General features: G+C 36.8%; 1 protein-coding gene across 11 annotated transcripts in view; it reads left to right on the forward strand.

Moving 5' to 3' along the window:
• EVI5 (ecotropic viral integration site 5) overlaps nucleotides 1-20220 on the forward strand; it is a 164334-nt gene that overhangs the window by 12805 nt on the left and 131309 nt on the right. For 9 of the 11 annotated variants that reach the window (XM_036444102.2, XM_045584340.1, XM_045584337.1 and 6 more), the window contains 4 exons: nucleotides 6593-6822; nucleotides 17440-17629; nucleotides 18278-18502; nucleotides 19282-19356. In XM_036444102.2, coding sequence (XP_036299995.1) covers nucleotides 6674-6822; nucleotides 17440-17629; nucleotides 18278-18502; nucleotides 19282-19356 — 639 coding nt within the window. In that variant the 5' untranslated portion in view covers nucleotides 6593-6673. Of the gene's footprint in view, nucleotides 1-6592; nucleotides 6823-17439; nucleotides 17630-18277; nucleotides 18503-19281; nucleotides 19357-20220 lie in introns of those variants that run through there. The other 2 variants (XM_045584336.1, XM_045584342.1) reach the window with 1 other exon arrangement.

A 20220-nucleotide genomic window follows, 5' to 3' on the forward strand; every position in this document is an offset into this window, starting at 1 on the left:
AAAGGAAGGCCCTGGCCGGCAGCCAGAAGGCCCTGATTGGCCCTGATTGCTGGTCAGGCCTGGGGACCCTGCCCATGCATGAATTTCATGCACTGGGCCGGCCTCTGGTAGGATTATAAAATACTTCCCTACCCCAAACCTTCAAACCACATTATTAAAGGCCTATTTATAGAAGTTCCATTTACCCAGTACATCATAATCCAACTATTAAGAAAAATTACAGGACATAAAGTAAAAACACAGTTTATAGTGTTGAAAGACTGAAGAACTGAAGCTGCAAAGTAAAACAAAAGTTAATTTGGGGTCTTACAGGGTTTGAATCCATGAGATCCAGATTCAGGGAAACGTGAAATGTGCTCAAGGTAAGACATAGAAAGCCAGAGATTATACAAGCAAAAACCACAATTTGTAAACTAGATCTTGAAATGGCCCAAAGTCCAGCTGGGAGCCAGTTGAAAAATGTTGGAAATTTAATTTTCCACCAGTTAGGAATGCTAGTGGTGGCTTTTAAGTGCCCTTTAATGAACTTTGTGAATTTAAGATGCTTGATTGTTTCTAATTATACCTGGGAAAAGGTATTTATCCACGTACAGCAATTTTGACTATAGCACAGATACCACCTTGTGCTGCAGGTAAATAGACAAGAGCAATGCAATTATCAAGTACATATGCTAAGAAATGCAAAGATTTTTGTTGATCTCGAATAGTCCATGTGGTGGGTTGAACAATTCTGTTAACTGTTCAGTCAGGTTGCTCAGCATAATTTAATATTCTAAACTAAGCACTCTAAGTCCTAAGAAAGCAATTTAATTGATTGTCAGAATAACCTGCTGGGAGGTTACATCCTTGTGAGTGTTTATTGCTTAAGTTTTGATTTTTTTTGTGGTATCCTTTAGAGGTGTAACATTTGTTTCCATATAGCCTGACAGCATCCTGGATTGGGGGTATAAGGAAAAAAAAGGAAGTTTAATTGGTTCTAGGGAATAGCTGAACTTAGTAGGTACGTTTGTGGAATGTCTTGTTTTCCACAATAAATGTAAGTACAGGTTAAAAGTTTGTTATAGAGAGTATGATGGGGTCAATGTTGTTGGAAAAAGTAGTACGTAGTAGGTGAGCTGGTAAATGTAACAGTCAGATAGGTTTCCAGAGCTTGCTAAGGACTGAGAACATTGAACATAAGTACTTTCAATTTCCATGTACCAAAATATTAAAAATAAAGGAAGAAGAAATCACTTGATTAAAGCCCGTTGAACAAACTTTTAAGTACTTAAAGTTTGAAGGTACAAATAAAATCAGGAACAAAGCTAAAATAACTAATATGGTAAATGTCTTTTAAACATTTCTTGAGCATAGGCTAGTAATGTCTAATGGTTACAGTAGGCAATCCAAAACACAGGGAAGATGACTGGCTTGTCATAGTAATATAAAAAGCATTAATGTGCACTAGAAAATAACTACTATAGTAATTATGAAATAAACATAAGGGTTAGGCATAACAGGGATTGGTTTTATTGGTCTGGTCCTGAATCTTGGGAAAACTATCTACTCCAGATGTTATCTGCTTCTCATCCAGATTGTTGTTTGTTTGGGGTTAATCTGAATATTTTTTAAAATAAAAATTAAAAAAAATACATTTTTATTGATTTCAGAGAAGGAGAGGGAGAGTTAGAAACATCAGTGATCAGATGCCTCCTGCACACCCTCTACTGCAGATTGAACCCACAACCTGGGCATGTGCCCTTTATTGGAGTCGAAACCGGAACCCTTCAGTCTGTAGGCTGACACTATCCACTGAGCAAACCAGCTAGGGCTTGATGTGAATATTTTAAATTTGAGATCTCCAAGAGGCTGGAGTGTTCATTTGGGTGAATCAGGTGTAGGTGACGTGTCTTTTTAAAAAATAAGGAACATGAATTGATACCTTTGAGGTTAGTAGCACAGGGGTAGCAATAGTACCTGATGCGAGCCTTTCAAACAGTTTGGAGGGCATGATTGTGAAGGTGATGTTTCCAGTAGATTAAATCTCCAGTTTGCAAATAATGATGTTTTAAATCTCCATCTCCTGGAAGCATGCTGTGAAAAGATTGCTCTAGGAGCCTTAACAGGTTTGGCTCAGTGAATAGAACGTTGGCCTGTGGACGTAAGGGTTCCAGGTTTGATTCCAGTCAAGGGCATATACTTTGGTTGTGCCACCAACTTATACCATACACAAAAATAAACTCAAAATGGTTAAAGGACTTAAACGTAAGACTGGAAACCATAAAAATACTAGAGGAATCCATAGGCAGAGAAATCTCAGACATATACTGAAGCAATTTCTTTACTTATACCACTTCTCGGGCAATGGAAACTAAAAAAGTAAAATAAACAAATGAGACTACATCAAAATAAAAAGTTTTTCCACAGCAAAAGAAACCATCAATGAAACAACAAGAAAGCCCCTTGTATGGGAGAACATATTTGCAAATGTTATCACTGATAAAGGTTTAATCTCTAACATCTACAGGCAACTTATACAACTTAATAAAAGAAAGCCCTTTTAAAATTGAGATGGAATTCATATACCATTAAATTTACTTCTGTATAGTTCAATGGCATTTAGTATATCCACAAGGTTGTATAACCGTCACCACAATCCAGTCCCAGTACGTTTTCATCATTCCAAAAAGAAACCTATGCCCTTAGCAGTCATTCCCCGATTCCTACTCCCCCAGGCCTTTGAAGCCACTAATCTAATTTCTTTCTCTGGATTTGCCTCTTTTGGACATTTTATATAAATGGAATTATACAATGTGTGGCCTTTTGTGTCTGATTACTAAGCCTTTCTAATAAAGGTTTTAACCTTTTCAAAATTTGTTAATGTTTAAAAATAAATTAATGACACCTCTGTGAGGTAGCTAGGAACTTTGTGATGTAATAGCCTTGTCAGGTTTATTATGTCTTCATGATCTTAGTTTACCAGAGGATGAAGGAAAGAGGTTAGAGGCAGCTGAGTGGAGATTTGGAAAAGCAAAGTTAAAGGAAAAATGGGACATCATGATTTATGTAAAAAATAACTTAATCCTGTGGGATTTCTAGGACCATGAATATTAAGCTTTATTGAAGTGTTACTGCAATTAAATACTCCATTTATGTTTAATACTTTAAAATTTAAAGATGGGTTGCTGAGCCTTCAGTAGTTACAGATTAAATCTTATTTCAGCAAGATTAAAAAGATGTCAGGGTGGTGCTCTTGGTTATTCTAACCCTTTAAAATGGAAGCCTGTTGCTACAATATGCAGAAGGGGTATGATAAACTTATTTGTTGTAATGATTAACACATCTAAAATTTGTTTTAATAATAAAAATTTTGTCTTTGCTGCAATTATCTTGAGCAGAGGACATTTATATAATGGAAGTTTAAAGCACTAATCTTGAAAGTTGTATGTGTATTTGACATTAATGGTATTAGTAAAAAGTAACATTTCTGTAAATTTTACATAGTAAGGTTTTTGGTTTTAAAATATAGTGCATTTTTGAGATGCAAATTAGTGCCAATTTCACAATTGAATTTGTAATTTTAACTATGTAGAGAAAAGTAATAGGATAACAAACCAGTGTGGGCTATCTTGTTGTTTACCATAGCTCCTACCATTTTCTGGCATAAAGGTAGATCTGGCTAAATTATTCCTTCTTTTCTATCTAGTCTTTTGCCCTGATGAACTGTGCTGATGGATTGTATGCATTGGTGAGGATTTCTTTTACCTGGAAGGCTAATGAATGAGCAGCTCCATGCATCTTTTCCTTGGGCTCTGTACTTTATCTTGCTTGTCTTTCTTGGGAGTTCTTCCCTCAGTAGTAAGAGCTCCCCATCCACTCTATAATGTCATTCCCAAGGGAAATAAGTTCGAAAAGGGGAAAGTTAATGAAAGTGAAAAGAAAATAAGAGATAGCCTTAGGATAATAAAACTCTTGCTCCCATTCAACACTTGTAATCAAATCTTTGTCTTAGCAGTTCCAGCTTTATGTTGAGTTACTTAACTCTGACCTTAAAATCTCTTTTCATTGTTATCCTTTCCTCACATTGAATTTTCTGCTGGGTAGTTGGTGGAAGTGGAGGCAGAGGGATAGAAAGAGAGAGTCCTGTGTGAATGGAGGTAAGGAGAAAAACTTTGGGCAACCGATGAGGAAAATAGTATCTGCCAAGATAGTCTAGGTAGGATTTTTATTTGTGTGTATGTGTTGGTGTTTTAATTTGTGTGTATAATCAATATGAATTGATTTATAGATCCAAGATTGGCTGAAAATACGCTGATTCAGAAAATAATTTATAGTGTGCTAGCAATTTACCTATTGTATAAAATTTAAGTTCTTCTCAAAGCACATGAAAGCACTTTGTAGTTTTCAGCTTTATATCTGTCTAAGGACTTAGAATCAAGAAGCTCTTTTTATGATAGTTTTTATAAAATACAATTCCTTAAAATATATCTTATTTATTAATATATTATGAATATTAGTTTTATATAAACAAACGTAGTTATTGTTCACATTCTTTTTCATTACTGAAATGATAGTGCCTTGTTTGAATATTATTTATGTACTAGAGGCCCAGTGCATGGATTTGTACACCATGGAGTCCCTCGGTGTGGTTTGCAGCAATTGGGCCAAAACTGGCAGTCCAAGGCCATCTGCTGCTTCTGCCTGCCACTCCTGCTCATCCTGGCCCTGCTGCACTTGCCAGGGGCTCACACCCAGTCAGTCCCAGTCGGGAGAGGCTTGAGCGTTTGCCCCTTGGTCGTCAGTGTGCATCATAGCAAACAATTGACTGGCCATTTGGTCACTTAGGCTTTTATATATATAGATATTATATCTTTCAGCTGGATTTGTATATATATATCTGCTTAGGTTGATATGATTTATGACAGACTAGAGGCCTGGTGCATGAAATTCATGCACAGGGTAGGGGTCCCCCATCCTGGCCTGCACACTCTTGCAATCCAAGACCCCTCGGGGGATGTAGGGCCTAAACTGGCAGTCGGACATCCCTCTCACAATCTGGAAAGCTGCATGCACCAGTGACTATACTTTTCTTACAGGTGAAAGGCATCTTGCTGTTGTATGGGCAACTACATTTTTTTTGCCCTGATTATAAAAAGTAGCACATAACATGGTCCTTCTGAGGCAGTAGTACCATTTCCCCCATCTTACAGGTGGAAAAACTGAAGCAAAAAGAAGATAAGTAATTGGCTTTGTCACACAGTTATAAGTGTCAGAATCAGGGTTGACCACAAAATGTGCAAGCCAGAATTCATGCATGTCATTGCTGCTGCATCCTGTTTTTTCAGTGCTAGAGTAGCCTTGCCAGGTTTTAATTTTTAAATATAAGAGTCTGTTCCCAATATATAGGGTAGGGTCCGTAGGCCTGACTGGCGATCAGGGTAATCTGTGGGGTGGTTGGGGCGATTGGGGGGCCCCTGCTGGTACCCACCTTGGTTGGTGGCCTGGCACTGCCTGCTCGCTGGTGGCCTGGCACTGCCTACTGGCTGGGCCTGCTTCACTCCCCCTCCACCCCCACCCCAATCGCTGCCACTGGCCACCTCCCCCTTGAGGGGCAGTGCACAACATAGTGACCAGTCGTTCACGGTCACCTCCCTCTCGGGGGGCAGTGCATGTCATAGTGACCGGTTGTTCTGCTGGTCATTCCACCATTCAGTCGATTTGCATATTTGGGTTTTGTTATATAGAATATTTGAAGATATGTATAATTCATTGAACCCTACAGAGAAGAGGGATCTTAAAGTCTTTTCTAGTCTTGATTGCCTACTTAAAACAGAAACCCATCTTCAACCAATTCTTGACATTTGGATCTTATAATTGCTGCTTTATTATAGCCATTGGTAGGGAATACACTCCTTTAGGCATTACATTACATTCTATTTATGAATAGTTCTTTCCAATTGAAAATTGTACCTTGAATCTATCTCACTGTTAACTGTTCATCATAGTTTTGTTCCTTTAGAACTAGACCCTCTTCTGTAAAAATACTCTTCAGTTGTTTGAAGACAGATGTCATGGGTCTCATTACATCTTATTTATGTAAAGCAAACCTAGTTTGATTGTTTTTTTAATTGTTAGTCATGTTACAGGATTTCTCTGTTCTCATCACTTAATGGACATGTTTGACTTTAAATGTTTTTTACTACAACCCCAATAAAGAATACATTTTTCTATCTCAAATGAATATAATTATTCATATCAAAATATGTAAGTACATAGTTTTAATACATGCATGTAACAAAAAATTTCATAAGACAATATATCTTTACAATAACATCTTCTGTTCTTTTAATTAAAAAAAAAATGCTAGCATTACCTGTTACATTATTTTATCCAACCTGTGGTTTGGAACACACTATTCTAGTTTATTTATGTTGCATAACTAAAACAGTTCCCAAAGCTGGATGTTAGGATAATCATTGCTAAAACAGCTTTTACCTTTATACCTCAGAGAATATCCTGATGGTGATTACTAAGAAAAAATTCACAGGATTGGCAAGTTATTGGTAATGAGTACTGTAAAACTAAAATACATGTAACTTATTTTTATCCTCAGGTGGCGACAGACAAGGTTGCAGAAAAGCTGAGTTCTACTCTCTCATGGGTGAAGAACACCGTATCATACACAGTCAATCAGATGGCCAGTCAGGTGGCAAGTCCATCTACTTCATTACACACTACATCCTCATCTACCACATTATCAACTCCAGCCCTTTCACCATCTTCCCCGTCACAGCTGAGTCCAGATGACTTAGAACTCCTGGCTAAACTGGAGGAACAAAATAGGTGAGTAAGGTTGTTTGTTTATTTTCTCTCCAGTTTTCATACAAACTCAACCATTTATTCATATTAGGAATGTTTATTTTTTAGTTTTTGGCATATTGTTTATCGAAATTACTTAAAAGTATTCAAGTCTATTGCGGTAGTTGGTTTTAAACTAAAGTTGGACTAAAATTTCCTTCTGGCTCACATAGCTTTATATATTTCTTTCTTTTTAAAAACTATATTTTATTGATTTTTAAAAAAATATATATTTTATTGATTTTTTAGAGAGAGGAAGAGAGAGGGATAGAGAGTTAGAAACATCGATGAGAGAGAATCATTGATCAGCTGCCTCTTGCACACCCCCTACTGGGGATATGCCCGCAACCAAGGTACATGACTTTGACCGGAATCGAACCCGGGACCTTTCAGTCCGCAGGCCGACGCTCTATCCATTGAGCCAAACTGGTTTCGGCATTTTATTGATTTTTTTACAGAGAGGAAGGGAGAGGGATAGAAAGTTAGCAACATAGATGAGAGAGAAACATCGATCAGCTGCATCCTGCACACCCCTACTGGGGATGTGCCGGCAACCAAGGTACATGCCCTTGACCGGAATCGAACCTGCGATCCTTCAGTCTACGATCTATGCTCTATCCACTGAACCACACTGGTTAGGGCTCTTTTCTTTTTTCTTAAAAAAAAAATCATAATTTATCCCCCCTATACACTTTTCCACCTTTACCCACCATCTCTCTATATATTTATTTTCTTATTATAGAACAGTGGTTCTCAACCTTTCTAATGTCTTGACCCTTTAATATAGTTCCTTATGTTGTGGTGACCCCCAACCATAAAATTATTTTCGTTGCTACTTCATAACTGTTATTTTGCTACTGTTATGAATCATAATGTAAATATCTGTGTTTTCTGATGGCTGTGTGCTCTGGACTCTGTGTGTTATTTTACTATATTACTAGTGGCCTATTGCATGAATTTGTGCACATTGAAAGGAAATTAATTAGAATAAGTATTTTGTCTATTGATGAATATGAAATAGTTGTTTACTTTGCTAGGAACGTGGGCTCTGGACTCTGTGTGTCATTTTACTATATTACTTGTGGCCTGTTGCATGAATTTGTGCACATTGAAAGGAAATTAATTAGAAGAAATATTTTAATATCACTATTTGTCCTTTCTCTATGATAGAAGTATCAACCAAATTTACAATCAACATTGACAGATTGAAACACATGCGATTGGCACCAGTGAGAGCTTTATATGTATCGTGCATGCGTGAGACAACTTTTACACACACACACACACACACACACACACACACACACACACGAGTCCCGATGCACAAAATTCACTGGAGGGAGGGGTGTCCCTCAGCCTGACCTGCACCCTCTGCAATCCGGGAGCCTGTAGGGGATGTCCTACAGATGACTTAGGCCTGCTCCCCATGGAGCCTAAGCCATAGTCTGGCCTACCTCTGTAGGAGACAATTGGGCTGATCAGGGAAAGGTGCTGCCCCCATCACCCCACTGCTGCTGCCACTGCCAGCCACCACAGCCACCAAGGCGTTTTCATCAACATGGACTCCAATCCCTTCACCATGAGAAAATGACAACTTTCTTTAGACATTTTTAAGATGTCTCTTTCATAGACTATGACAGTTCTTTCTTTTCTTTTTTCTTTTTCTTTCCTTTTTCCTTTCCTTTCCCCTTTCCCGTTTTCCCTCTCCCCTTACTTCTATCCCCTGTCTCCTCTCACCTCTTCCTCACCTGAGGATATTTTTCCATTGATTTTTGGAGAGCGTGGAAGAGAGAGGGAAAGACAGAGAAAAACATCAATGTGAGAGAGACACTTTGATTAGTTGCCTCCTGCATAAGCCCTGATCTGGGCCCCGGCCACGGAGGAGCCTGCAAACTAGGTACATGCCCTTTACCAGAATCAAACCCAGACTCTGTGGTCATCAGGTCAAAGCTCTATCCACTGAACCAAACTGGCTAGGGCAGCCTGAAAGCCTAGCCATGTTGTCACAAATGGTAAGATTTCATGTTTTTTAATGGCTGAGTAATATTTTATAGTATATAACTGCCAGTCTTCCTTATCCAGTAGTCTGTTGATAGACATTTAAGTTACTTTCATATCTTGGCTATTATAAATAAGCTGCAGTTAACACAGGGGTGCATATATCTTTTTGAAATAGTGTTTTGAATTTCTTTGAGTAAATATCCAGAAGTGGAATTGCTGGGCCATATAGTAGTTCTACTTTTAATTTTTTGAGGAACTTCCATTCTGTTTTCCATAATAGCTATACCAATTTACAGTCTGACCAACAGTGCACAAGGATCACCTTTTCTCTACATCCTCACCAATACTTACAGTTTATTGATTTATTGATGATAGCTATTCTGAGAGGTGTGAGTTATTATCTCATCGTGACTTTAATTTGCATTTCCCTGGTGATTAGTGATGAGCATCTTTTCACAAGTACTTATTTTATCACTTTTGAAAAAAAAAAATATCACTTGTGGCAGTCCCAGAAAGATGTGAAGAAATTGTTCGATACAATGTCAAAGATCTGTTTGATGAAGGTTAATAATTTATAGCCTTAAAATTGAAATGGGACAGTTATTTTCAATTGTATGCCCTTTTTGGGGAAATGCCTATGCAGATATTCTGCCTATTAGTTAGTCAGATTGTTTGCTTTTTTGGTGTTAACTTGTATGAGTTCTATATGTATTTTGGATATTAACTCCTTTCCAATATATCATTTGTGAATATCTCCTCCCATTTAGTAAGTTGTGTTTATTTTTTTATTTTTAAGTTTTTAGAGTTTGATGTTGTCTCATTTGCTTGTTTTTTTCTCCTATTTCCATTACTTGGGGAGTCATCTTTAAAAAGATACTGCTAAGAGCAACATCAAAGAGTTTACTATGTATGTTTTTCCTCCTAGGTGTTTTATGGTTTCAGGTCTTACATTTAAGTCTTTATTTTGAGTTTAGCATTGCAACCATGTATTCCTCTTCCCTCCCTCTTCTCTTTCCCCTTCTCCTCTTACCCCCTCTTCAATGATTGAAACCCAGAATCCATGAGAAGGATTTTTGTGTAGAGAATGGGTGGATGTAATGACATCTTTTTTGCCTTAAGAGAACAATCCTAGTGGGAAAACATCTCTCTCTGACTATAATAAAAAAATTAAATGACAGGGAGCATTTGAGATCTTGCTCCCCAGCTTCTGTCATCAGTTTTACTCAAACTTTTTAAGAATAAAAAAAAAAAGATGAACATTAAGATCTTGCTTTCCTCTTCTTGTTCTCTCCTAATACCTCAGCAACCTATTAAGTCCAAGGAAAAATTGAAAGAATAATTAGTTAAATTTTCTCTGAGCACTTCTGTGGTTTGTAATGTAGATATGCAAGTTATATATGTAAATATATATGTAAATATTATGAGACACAACTACTTTTAACAGGGGAGATGCTTTCTTTTAGTATTTTTTCCTTCTCTTCTCCAAATGTAGATGAATCTCTGGTTGTATTACTTAACTCTCTTTGATTCAGAAAGTATAAAAATGGCACTATTTTAGAAAATGAAAATGAGAAACATGAAAATATCTAATTGTATAATTATACTTTTTTCTTCCTATAATTTTATGGAAGTTATCACTTTTGAAAAATAAGTACTTGTGGCAGCCCCAGAAAGATGTGAAGAAATGGTTCGATACAATGTCAAAGATCTGTTTGATGAAGGTTAATAATTTATAGCCTTAAAATTGAAATCGGACAGTTATTTTTCAAAATACAAAGAATTTGTATTCTTGGCTTTGGTAGAGATGGATTTATGGAGGTATGGCTCAAATGTAATTAAGGAAATTAATGTTGCTGATTTAATTTTTGAGTGGTTTAAAAGTTTGGCTTTGTAACCATATTGTTTCCTTTTACATTCTCTTGATTCAGACTTTGCTTTTTAGGAGGTTTTGGGGGTTGAGATAGGAGGATGAGGAAATGGAAAGGGTTGTTTTAAACTAAAGTAAATACATTTTATTTTTTAATATGTAAAGAGGAATGTTTGAAATTCTATATCTTTGTACCTTTTATTTTTATTTTTTAATTTTTAAAAATATATATTTTATTGATTTCTTACAGAGAGGGAGAGGTCAAGTTTCTAACTTGCTTTTTTTTTTTTTTTTTAAATATATTTTGTTGATTTTTCTTACAGAGAGGAAGGGAGAGAGCTAGAGAGCTAGAAACGTCGATGAGAGAGAAACATCGACCAACTGCCTCCTGCACAACCCCCACCGGGGATGCACTCGCAACTAAGGCACATGCCTTTGACCGGAATCGAACCCGGGACCCCTCAGTCTGCATGCCGACGCTCTATCCACTGAGCCAAACTGGCCTTGGCTGTACGTTTTATTTTTGATATGCTAAGCAGGAATGTTTTAAACTTTAATTTATATATCTTTATACTATCTATTATGGTAGTCACTGGCCACATGTGACAAATGAGCACCTCAAATTTTAGTGATCTAAATTGCGATATTGTCTGAGTAAAATATACACCAGATTTTGAAGAGTTGATTTTTTTAAAAGACTATCTCATTAAAATTTTTCATTACATGTTAAACTATTTTGCCTGTGCTTGATAAAATGTTAAAATGAATTTAACCTGTTTCATTTTATTTTAAATGCAGCTACTAGAACATTTAAAATTATATAAGAGGCCCGCATTTTATTTCTCTTGGAATTATAATATGCTTGTTCTTGAACTTCATATAAGTAGAATCATATAATATGTACTCTCTTCCATCTGTCTTTCACTCAATCTAATGTTTATGAGATTCATCCATATTAATATATATGTCAGCAGTTTTTTTCTTTTTCTTGCTTAGTATTTTAATGCATGAATATATCACAATTTCATCATTTATTTCTGGACATTTAGGTTGTTTCTGAGTTTTGGCCATCTATACTAATAAAAGGGTAATACGCTAATTAGACTAGGAGACCTTCCGGACATGCTTCTGAACAAAGCCATGGTGGCGAGGCCGAGGCAGAGGCTGTTAGGGGTGATTAGGCCAGGAGGGGAGAGCTGTTGGGGATAATCAGGCTGGCAGGGGTGGGCAGTTGGGGATAAGCAGGCCAGCAGGGGGGTCAGTTGAGGGTGAGCAGGCTGGCAGGGGGTGGCAGTTGGAGACGATCAGGCCAGCAGGGAGGGTAGTTGGGGGTGAGCAGGCTGGCAAGGCGGGGGGCGGGGGTGTGCAGTTGGGGGCAATCAGGCCAGCATGGGGGCCATTTGGGGATAAGCGGGCTGGCAGGGGGGGCAGTTGGGGGCGAGAAGGACAGCAAGGAGGGAAGCATTTGGGGGCGAGAAGGTTGATGAGGGAGGGCAGTTGGGGGCGAGCAGGCTGGCAGGCAGAGTGGTTAAGGGCTATCAGGCAGGTGAGTGTTTAGAAGCCAGTGGTCCCAGACATCCCCAAAGGGGTTCCAAATTGGAGAGGGTGCAGGCCAGGCTGAGGGACACTCCTCACCCCTGCCCCTGGACCACTAGTTATGAATAAAACTTATATGGACTTTCAACAGTGAGGAAGAGAGAGGGACTTTCTCCCTCTCTCCTCCTCACTGTTAAAAAAAAAAAAAAAAAAAAAAAAGAATTGCCAAAGTGGTTGGATTCTTTTTTTTTAAAAAAGTAAATCTTTATTGTTTAGATTATTACAATTATTTTTCTTCCCCTCCCCATAACTCCCCTTCATTCAGTTCCCACCCCACCCATTGCTCTTACCACCCTCACTGTGCTCATCCATAGGTATATGATTTTTGTTCAGTTTCTCCCCACATCTCCCCCACCCCCCTTCAGGATTGTCAGTCCACTCCCTTTCTATGCCCCTGATTCTATTATATTCACTAGATTATTCTGTTCATCAGATTTTTTATTCACTTGACTTTTAGATCACTTATTGATAGATATGTATTTTTTATTCATAATTTTTATCTTTACTGTTTTCTTCTTCCTCATCTTAAAGAATACCTTCTTAAAGAATTATATTTCATATAATACTGGTTTGGCAGTGATGAACTCCTTTAGCTTTTTCTTATCTGTGAAGCTCTATCTGACCTTCAATTCTGAGTGATAGCTTTGCTGGGTAGAGTAATCTTCTTGGTTGTAGGTTCTTGCTATTTTGATTTTTTCTTGCCACTCCCATCTGACCTGCATAGTTTCTGTTGAGAAATCAGCTGACAATCATATGGGTACTCCCTGGTAGGTAACTAGCTGTTTTTCTCTTGCTGTTTTTAATATTCTCTCTTTGTCTTTTGCTCTTGGCATTTTAATTATGATGTGTTTTGGTGTGGTCCTCTTTGGATTCCTTTTGTTTGGGGTTCTGTATGCTTCCTGGACTTGTAAGTCTATTTCTTTCACCAGGTGGGGGAAATTTTCAGTCATTATTTCTTCAAATAGGTTTCAGTATCTTGCTCTCTCTCTTCTTCTGGGACCTCCATAATTTGGATGTTGGTATGCTTGAAGTTGGCCCAGAGGCTCCTTACACTATTTTCATATTTTTGGATTGTTTTTGTTTTTTCAGTTGGGTGTCCTTTGCTTCTTTGTATTCAAAATCTTTGACTTGATTCTTGCATTCCTCTAGTCTTCTGTTGGCTCTCTGAATATTATTTTTTATTTCAGTCAGTGTATGTTTAATTTCTAGTTGGTCCTTTTTCATATCCTCGTGGGTCTCGCTAAATTTATTGGCCTTTTCTAGGAGATTTTTGAAAAATCTTATAACTGTAGTTTTGAACTCTATATTCAGTCTTTTACTTTCTTCCATGTCTGTCATTTGTGACCTGTTTCTTTGTCTCTGCATTTTGGCTGCTTCCCTGAGTTGATAGAGTGGTTTTGTGTGATATGTGTCCTATACGGCCCAGTGGCTCAGCTTCCCCATTTACCTGAGGGGGACACTCTTGGTGCACCCGTTTGTGGGCTGTGTGCACAGTCTTGTTGTACTTAAGCCTTGATTGTTGCTGGTATCACTGGGAGAAATTGACTTCCAGGCCAGTTGGGGTTCCTCAGTCTGGCCTGCACCCTCTCACAATACAGGACTCCTTGGGTATGTCGGATAACCAGTTTTGGGCCAGTCCCTGCAGAGGAGGCCGAGGGACTCCCCCGGTGCATGAATCTGCACTGGGCCTCTAGTATGGATATAAGATCTTTGGTTAATGTCTTCCTGTCCTTCTTCCACCTTCCCTCTGAGATCCATCAGTCTGTCCATGTTTCTTTGCCTGTTGTTTCCACTTCTTAGTTGAGCATCTGATCCTTTGTGGTCAGTGCGCATCATAGCTACTGGTTGGCTGGTTGGTCAGTTGCTTAGGCTTTTAAATATATAAAGACTATATTTTCAAGCAAAGAGCATTTTAAGTTTCGAATTTTTATTCATTTTTTCTTTTATGGTTTCTATTTCCTTTTCCCCCCATTAACCAATTTTGCCTACTCCAAGGTTGTGAAGACTTTTTCCTGTTTTCTTCAAGGACTTGGATAATTTAGCGTTTATATTCAGCCGTATTTTCCATTTTAAGTCATTTTTGTATTTAAGTCATTGTGTGAGTTAAGGCAGGTACAATATCTTTAAATAATGTGATATCTTTATTTGATGTATTTCATTTATAAATATTTCTCACAATTTTGTCTATTTGTATATGTTATTTCAATTTCTTCTGAACGTGAACTGCTTAACCTTTATCTCTAACTCATTCCATGAATTTCACTTGGCATTTCCTATCTATTCTGAAAGTTGCAATTTGGCAATGTGAGACCTTTCTGACTCTCTAAAAGCCTTCTGTTTAAGTACCTTTTCATTTATACTTCCATTGTATCTCATACTTATGTTTATATTAGGAAATAACATTAAATTCTTTTTAACTGAATGTCTCTGTTGATGATAATGATACAGTTATTTATTTGACATAGCAAGCATTCAATAAATAATTAAGTGAAACAAAGAACTTAGGTAAGGGTTATTTTAGTAAAGTTTGTTTTTCTACTTCATTTGGAATTCTTAGGGTTTAGAATCATATATAAAATTACATATGTACAATAATTTTTCTGTAAGATATATTATGATCCATGGGGGGAAAATATTTAAAGTCAAAATGTCATCATTAATTATGTTTTTTTTAATAAGAATATTTATGGCAATAGTTGACTCTTAATTTGACTGCTGTATACATCTTTCTATTTTTAGCAATATTTGGGACATTTTATTTAAATTATTTTTGCAATGAAAATCCTACCTAATAAAAGAGTAATATGCAAATTAACCATCACTCCACTACACCCACCAGCCATGCCCACCAGACAATCAGAGCGAGTATGCAAATAAACCCAACCAAGATGGCTACCAGCCACAGAGAACAGGAGGGAGGCTTGGGTTTCCCAGGCAACAGAAGAAGCCAAGCTTTCTGCCTTTCCTTGCCTGTCTAGTCCTCCACTCAAGGCTACAAAGTTTGAATTATAGAAGGTAAACAAATCCAAATAGAAATGGCTGCCAGCCAAGGAGTGAGCAGGAGGCTTGGCTATGCTCCAGGCTACAAAGTTTCAATTGTAGAAGGTAAATAAATTCCAGATACCAAGGCCTCCGCTTGAGTCACCAGGGCACATGGCCGGCCTACAAAGCACCACAGGCCCCTCGCCCAAGCTGCCCTATACCCCAAGGGCACCCCCACTCTGATCCAGGACACCCTTCAGGGCAAACCAGCTGGCCCCCATCCATGTATCAGGCCTCTGTCCTATCTAATATAAGAGTAATATGCAAATTGATCATCACTCCAACACACAACAGCTGCCCCCATGTGGTCAAAGATCCTTGCCCTGTGTGGACACAAGATGGCCACTAAAGATGGCCAGCAGGTAAGGGCAATTGGGAGGGATCAGGTCTGCAAGGAAGGGTAGTTGGAGGTGATCAGCCCTGCAGGGGAGGGCAGTTAGGGGTGACCAGGCCAGCAGAGGAGGGAAGTTGGAGGCAAACAGGCTGGCAGGGGAGCAGTTAGCCATCAATCAGGCTGGCATGGGAGTGGTATCAGGCTGGCAGGCAGAAGCGGTTAGGGGGAAGAAGTCCTAGATTGTGAGAGGGATATCCGACTGCTGGTTTAGGCCTGATCCTATCGGGATTGGGTCCTAATGGGCAGTCAGACATCCCTTGAAAGGTCCCAGATTGGAGAGTGTGCAGGCAGGGCTGAGAGACACCCCCCCTCCCCCTGTCCTGTGCACAAATTTTGTGCACTGGGCCTCTAGTGTATTATATTACTCTATGAATAAGGATAGTTGTTGCCCAATTTATATTATTGTTATTGAACAGGACATCTTAAATTTGAAGGTTTTCTAATATAGGGGTTTTCATTTTATTTCAAATCAATCAGTATTTCATGTATTTTACACTGAACTAAATGCTTTTAGGGATGTAAAGATGAGTAAGATATAAATCTGTCTCAAAGGATATTTCTTTCTGTAATCTGCTAAAAAGTGTTTGAACCATGTTTTTTTTTTTTTTTTCTGTATTGGTTTTTAATATATCATAAGTTAGTATTAGGAGCATTTCAGAAAGCATATTACTTTCTGAAGGAATTCCTGGAAGTGAGTGGTAGCCATGTTCAGTATACAAGTAGATGTTTTAGGACCCTTATTTGAATGACATACAATTTACATCTTTATAATGATAGAGCCATATTTTCCAGTCTTTCGATGTATATGTGAAAGAAATAGTATGGATTTGATGTTATGATGAGTCCTGGAATAGATCTCAAGCCTTATCTCAACCCATCTTTCTACAGAAAAGGAAGAAACACAGGGTTCTAAACTCAGGCTAACAGAACTTTCTGAATGGAGAGGTCTCAGTGTAACAGTGCAAGCCCACTGATAAATAAAAGCTTTTAGTTGGACGGAATTTTTGGGCAATTGAGTGGATAAAAGCTCCTGTTCACTATAACTTGTTGTTCCGGTGTAGGATTATGGGCCTGGTTTTGCTATATCTTACTTTTCAAGAGAATCCAGAATTATACATAAATACAAATGTATGTGTGTATAAAAAGTAAATGAAGTCTTTCCAATTTTATTATTAGTATTTTTTTTTTTTATAACAAGCTGCATGGTCTGAACAAAACACTTTTCATTATAGATCAGTTATACATGGTTGTGAAGTAAAATGAAAAAAGAGAAGGGATTTGTTTAATTTCCCCCCCCCCTTTTTTTTTAAGTATTGGATATATTGTAAACATGATAGGATGAGTTCTTTCATAGCATTTATTATAGCTTTTCCAAGTATAGTTTCTTTTTTCCTGAAGCCCTCCCAACCACTTTTCTCATAAATTTCTCCAAATTTTAATTTTAATTGGAGATGAAGGGACATTATGATGGGATTAATAGGACTAAAATATTTAACATAATTTACTATTTCAAAATTTGAAATTACTATGCTTAGAAGAAAAATATAGCAGTAATTTTATAGATGTCAGCCAAATGTTACTGAAATTACACAAATGTTAGAACTATGGCTAAATTGCTAGAGTGAAACTCTAAAAGTACTTCATTAGTTTATCTAGTATCACTGTGAAATTAGATTTTGAGCAATTTTTAATTATGTTTTAGATTGTTAGAGACGGATAGTAAGTCTTTGAAATCTGTAAATGGGTCAAGAAGAAACAGTGGCTCCTCCCTTGTGTCAAGTTCATCAGCCTCCAGCAACCTTAGCCACCTTGAAGAAGATTCTTGGATACTTTGGGGAAGACTTGTTAATGAATGGGAAGATGTGCACAAAAAGAAGGAAAAACACATTAAGGTATTCATATTCTTTGTTGAAGTTCTTTCTCTTATCCCAAAGGGAATCATGCGTGGATTGATAGAGGATTAAAATTCAGATTTAACTATCAATACTTTCGAAGTACTAGAATAAACAAGTGTCCTTTATATGTTTTCATTTATTTGTCCTCATAGAAGTTTTGATTTGTAAATATCAGTTGTTATAGAAGTCTCCTAATTGTAGAAATATATAGGTAGGAAAGTTATTTTAGAAATAAAATTCTATCATTTTATAGATTCAGAAATGAAGTTGTGACATCCTATTTGCATTTTTAATACATAACCTTTTTATTTTTTGGTCTGATAACAGCCCTTTATAAGATGATGGTTATTGTACTGCCATTCACAGCTCTGAGTCCTTAGTACCTTTAGAGATCATACTTTAAGTGAGATTCTAAGAATTTATAACATTATAGCCCTTCCTTCCCCAGCCAGAACAGGACACCCCCAGGGACCAAATCTTAGTATTGGTTAAAAGGTACCCAAGTCTTGTAAAATTACTCCAATAGCTTTGTGAATTATAGACTTTATTAAAGTTTTCCACTCTTTCAAACCCTAATAAGTCTTCTTTGGTTTTCAAGGTAGGAGACTTAAATAATTCATTTAAAAATTTTACTTTTAATTTTAGGAACTTGTTCGTAAAGGGATACCCCACCATTTTAGAGCAATAGTTTGGCAACTTTTATGCAGTGCACAAAGTATGCCAATCAAGGATCAGTATGCGGAACTCCTGAAAATGACTTCACCTTGTGAAAAATTGATCCGGAGGGACATTGCTAGAACTTATCCTGAACACAATTTTTTTAAGGAAAAAGATAGCTTTGGACAGGAGGTTTTATTTAACGTAATGAAGGTAAGTTCTATTTATTTTTCGAAATGAAGTGACTTCTCAGAAGGTTGAAAGTATACATTTTCCACAATGAAGCATGAACTCTCACCCAGATAATCAGTTGCTTTGGCAATAAATTTGGCTTTAGCATAATTTTTGTTTTAATACTGATGCTACATTACAGTCTAGTTTAGAGAACTTATTAGAAGATTTATTACATTGCTCAGAATTAGTTGGCCAAAATCAAATAGCCTAGAAATCACTATACATTGAGAGACCCTCCTATGAAAATGAATATTCACCTTCTATGAGTTTCACTATTTGGGAACAAATTTTTCTATTTGCTGCGGTCAGTGTGATTAAGAGCTCTTAGCCACTGAAAGTCTGTGCCATTGTAGTTTTTCTTCAGTATTCCCTTTCCTTTTTCACAGTATCTTTCCCTTACAACTACCCCTGTGAAATACTGGTTTCTTATTAAACCATTTATATTTGCCAAAGCTTTTTTTTACCTTGTGGTCTTATTTTTATTTAATATACATATTGAATTATTTTTAAGTATTGTTACTTTCCCAAGTACAAACTTCTTTCTTTTTTTGCTCTCATGAATTGTTAGTTTCTAATTGGGAAATTGTCAAAAGAAAAATTGATATAATTATTTGCTTATTAAATATTTATAGTATAACATTTACAACAAGCAACTAAGAGTTTTTCTAAAAAATAGTCTTGTTTTACTGTTTTTAAGTTTTTAGAGAAGGAAAGTATAATATATTAAAGTATTTTGAATAATATTTTTTGCTTTTTAGGCATATTCTCTAGTGGATCGTGAGGTTGGTTACTGTCAAGGAAGTGCTTTTATAGTTGGATTGCTGCTTATGCAGGTAAGGTAGTACAAGTGTTAAATGTCCAATTAAGTAATTTCTTAAACTTGCATTGGAGAATTTAAAAAGTATCCTTTTTTTAAAAAAAAAATTAAATGTAAGTTGCTATTGGACATTTTTTCTTAGGCACAATTTAATTAAGAGTATTTAAAAGACTACTAAAATTGTTGAAAATAATATGCTATAATGTCCTCCACTAAATGAAATTTCATCTCTTCGGTATTTACATTTGGACCACAGTATTTATAAATGCCTGTATCTACTTTTACATCTTGACTTACATGTCAACATTTAAGGAGAAATAATCTTTTCTCAACCAAGGAAAACATGATTCAAGTGTTGGTATGCAGTGTTATGTTGTACAATATCTTAGGAAATTATATATGACTTCTATTTGTCATGGAGCTGAGGACTTGTTATAGGTTCTAAGTATGGTACTCATTCACTCCAGGGATATGGTATATATTTCTGTTGGCAGTGACTTCTTTTGGAGTGGGTTTGGATGGGATATTTTCAGAAGTCAGACACAGGATAATCTTAGCTTTGAAGGGAAATGTCATAGAGTGGTTATCTCTTCAGCCTTGTTAAAAAAAATTTAAAAAGTCCATCATACTCTATATTTATCTCAGATTAAAATATAGTCTGAAAGGAAACCTTGGAAATAATTTGATTTGAATTACATAGGCCGGTTTTTGCATCTTAATTCTGCACTGAGTTCTATGAATATGGATTAGATTATTTGACCTCTCTCTGAGTCTTAATTAGGTCATTTTGTCTACTTTCAGATTCATTGTGAGGTCTATATGATGTAATGTATGTAAAAGCCTAGCAGATGTTTGGCACATAGTAGATAGACAATAAAAA

This window comes from Pipistrellus kuhlii, unplaced genomic scaffold (genome assembly GCF_014108245.1).
Source record: "Pipistrellus kuhlii isolate mPipKuh1 unplaced genomic scaffold, mPipKuh1.p scaffold_m20_p_2, whole genome shotgun sequence".
Taxonomy (NCBI): Eukaryota; Metazoa; Chordata; class Mammalia; order Chiroptera; family Vespertilionidae; genus Pipistrellus; species Pipistrellus kuhlii.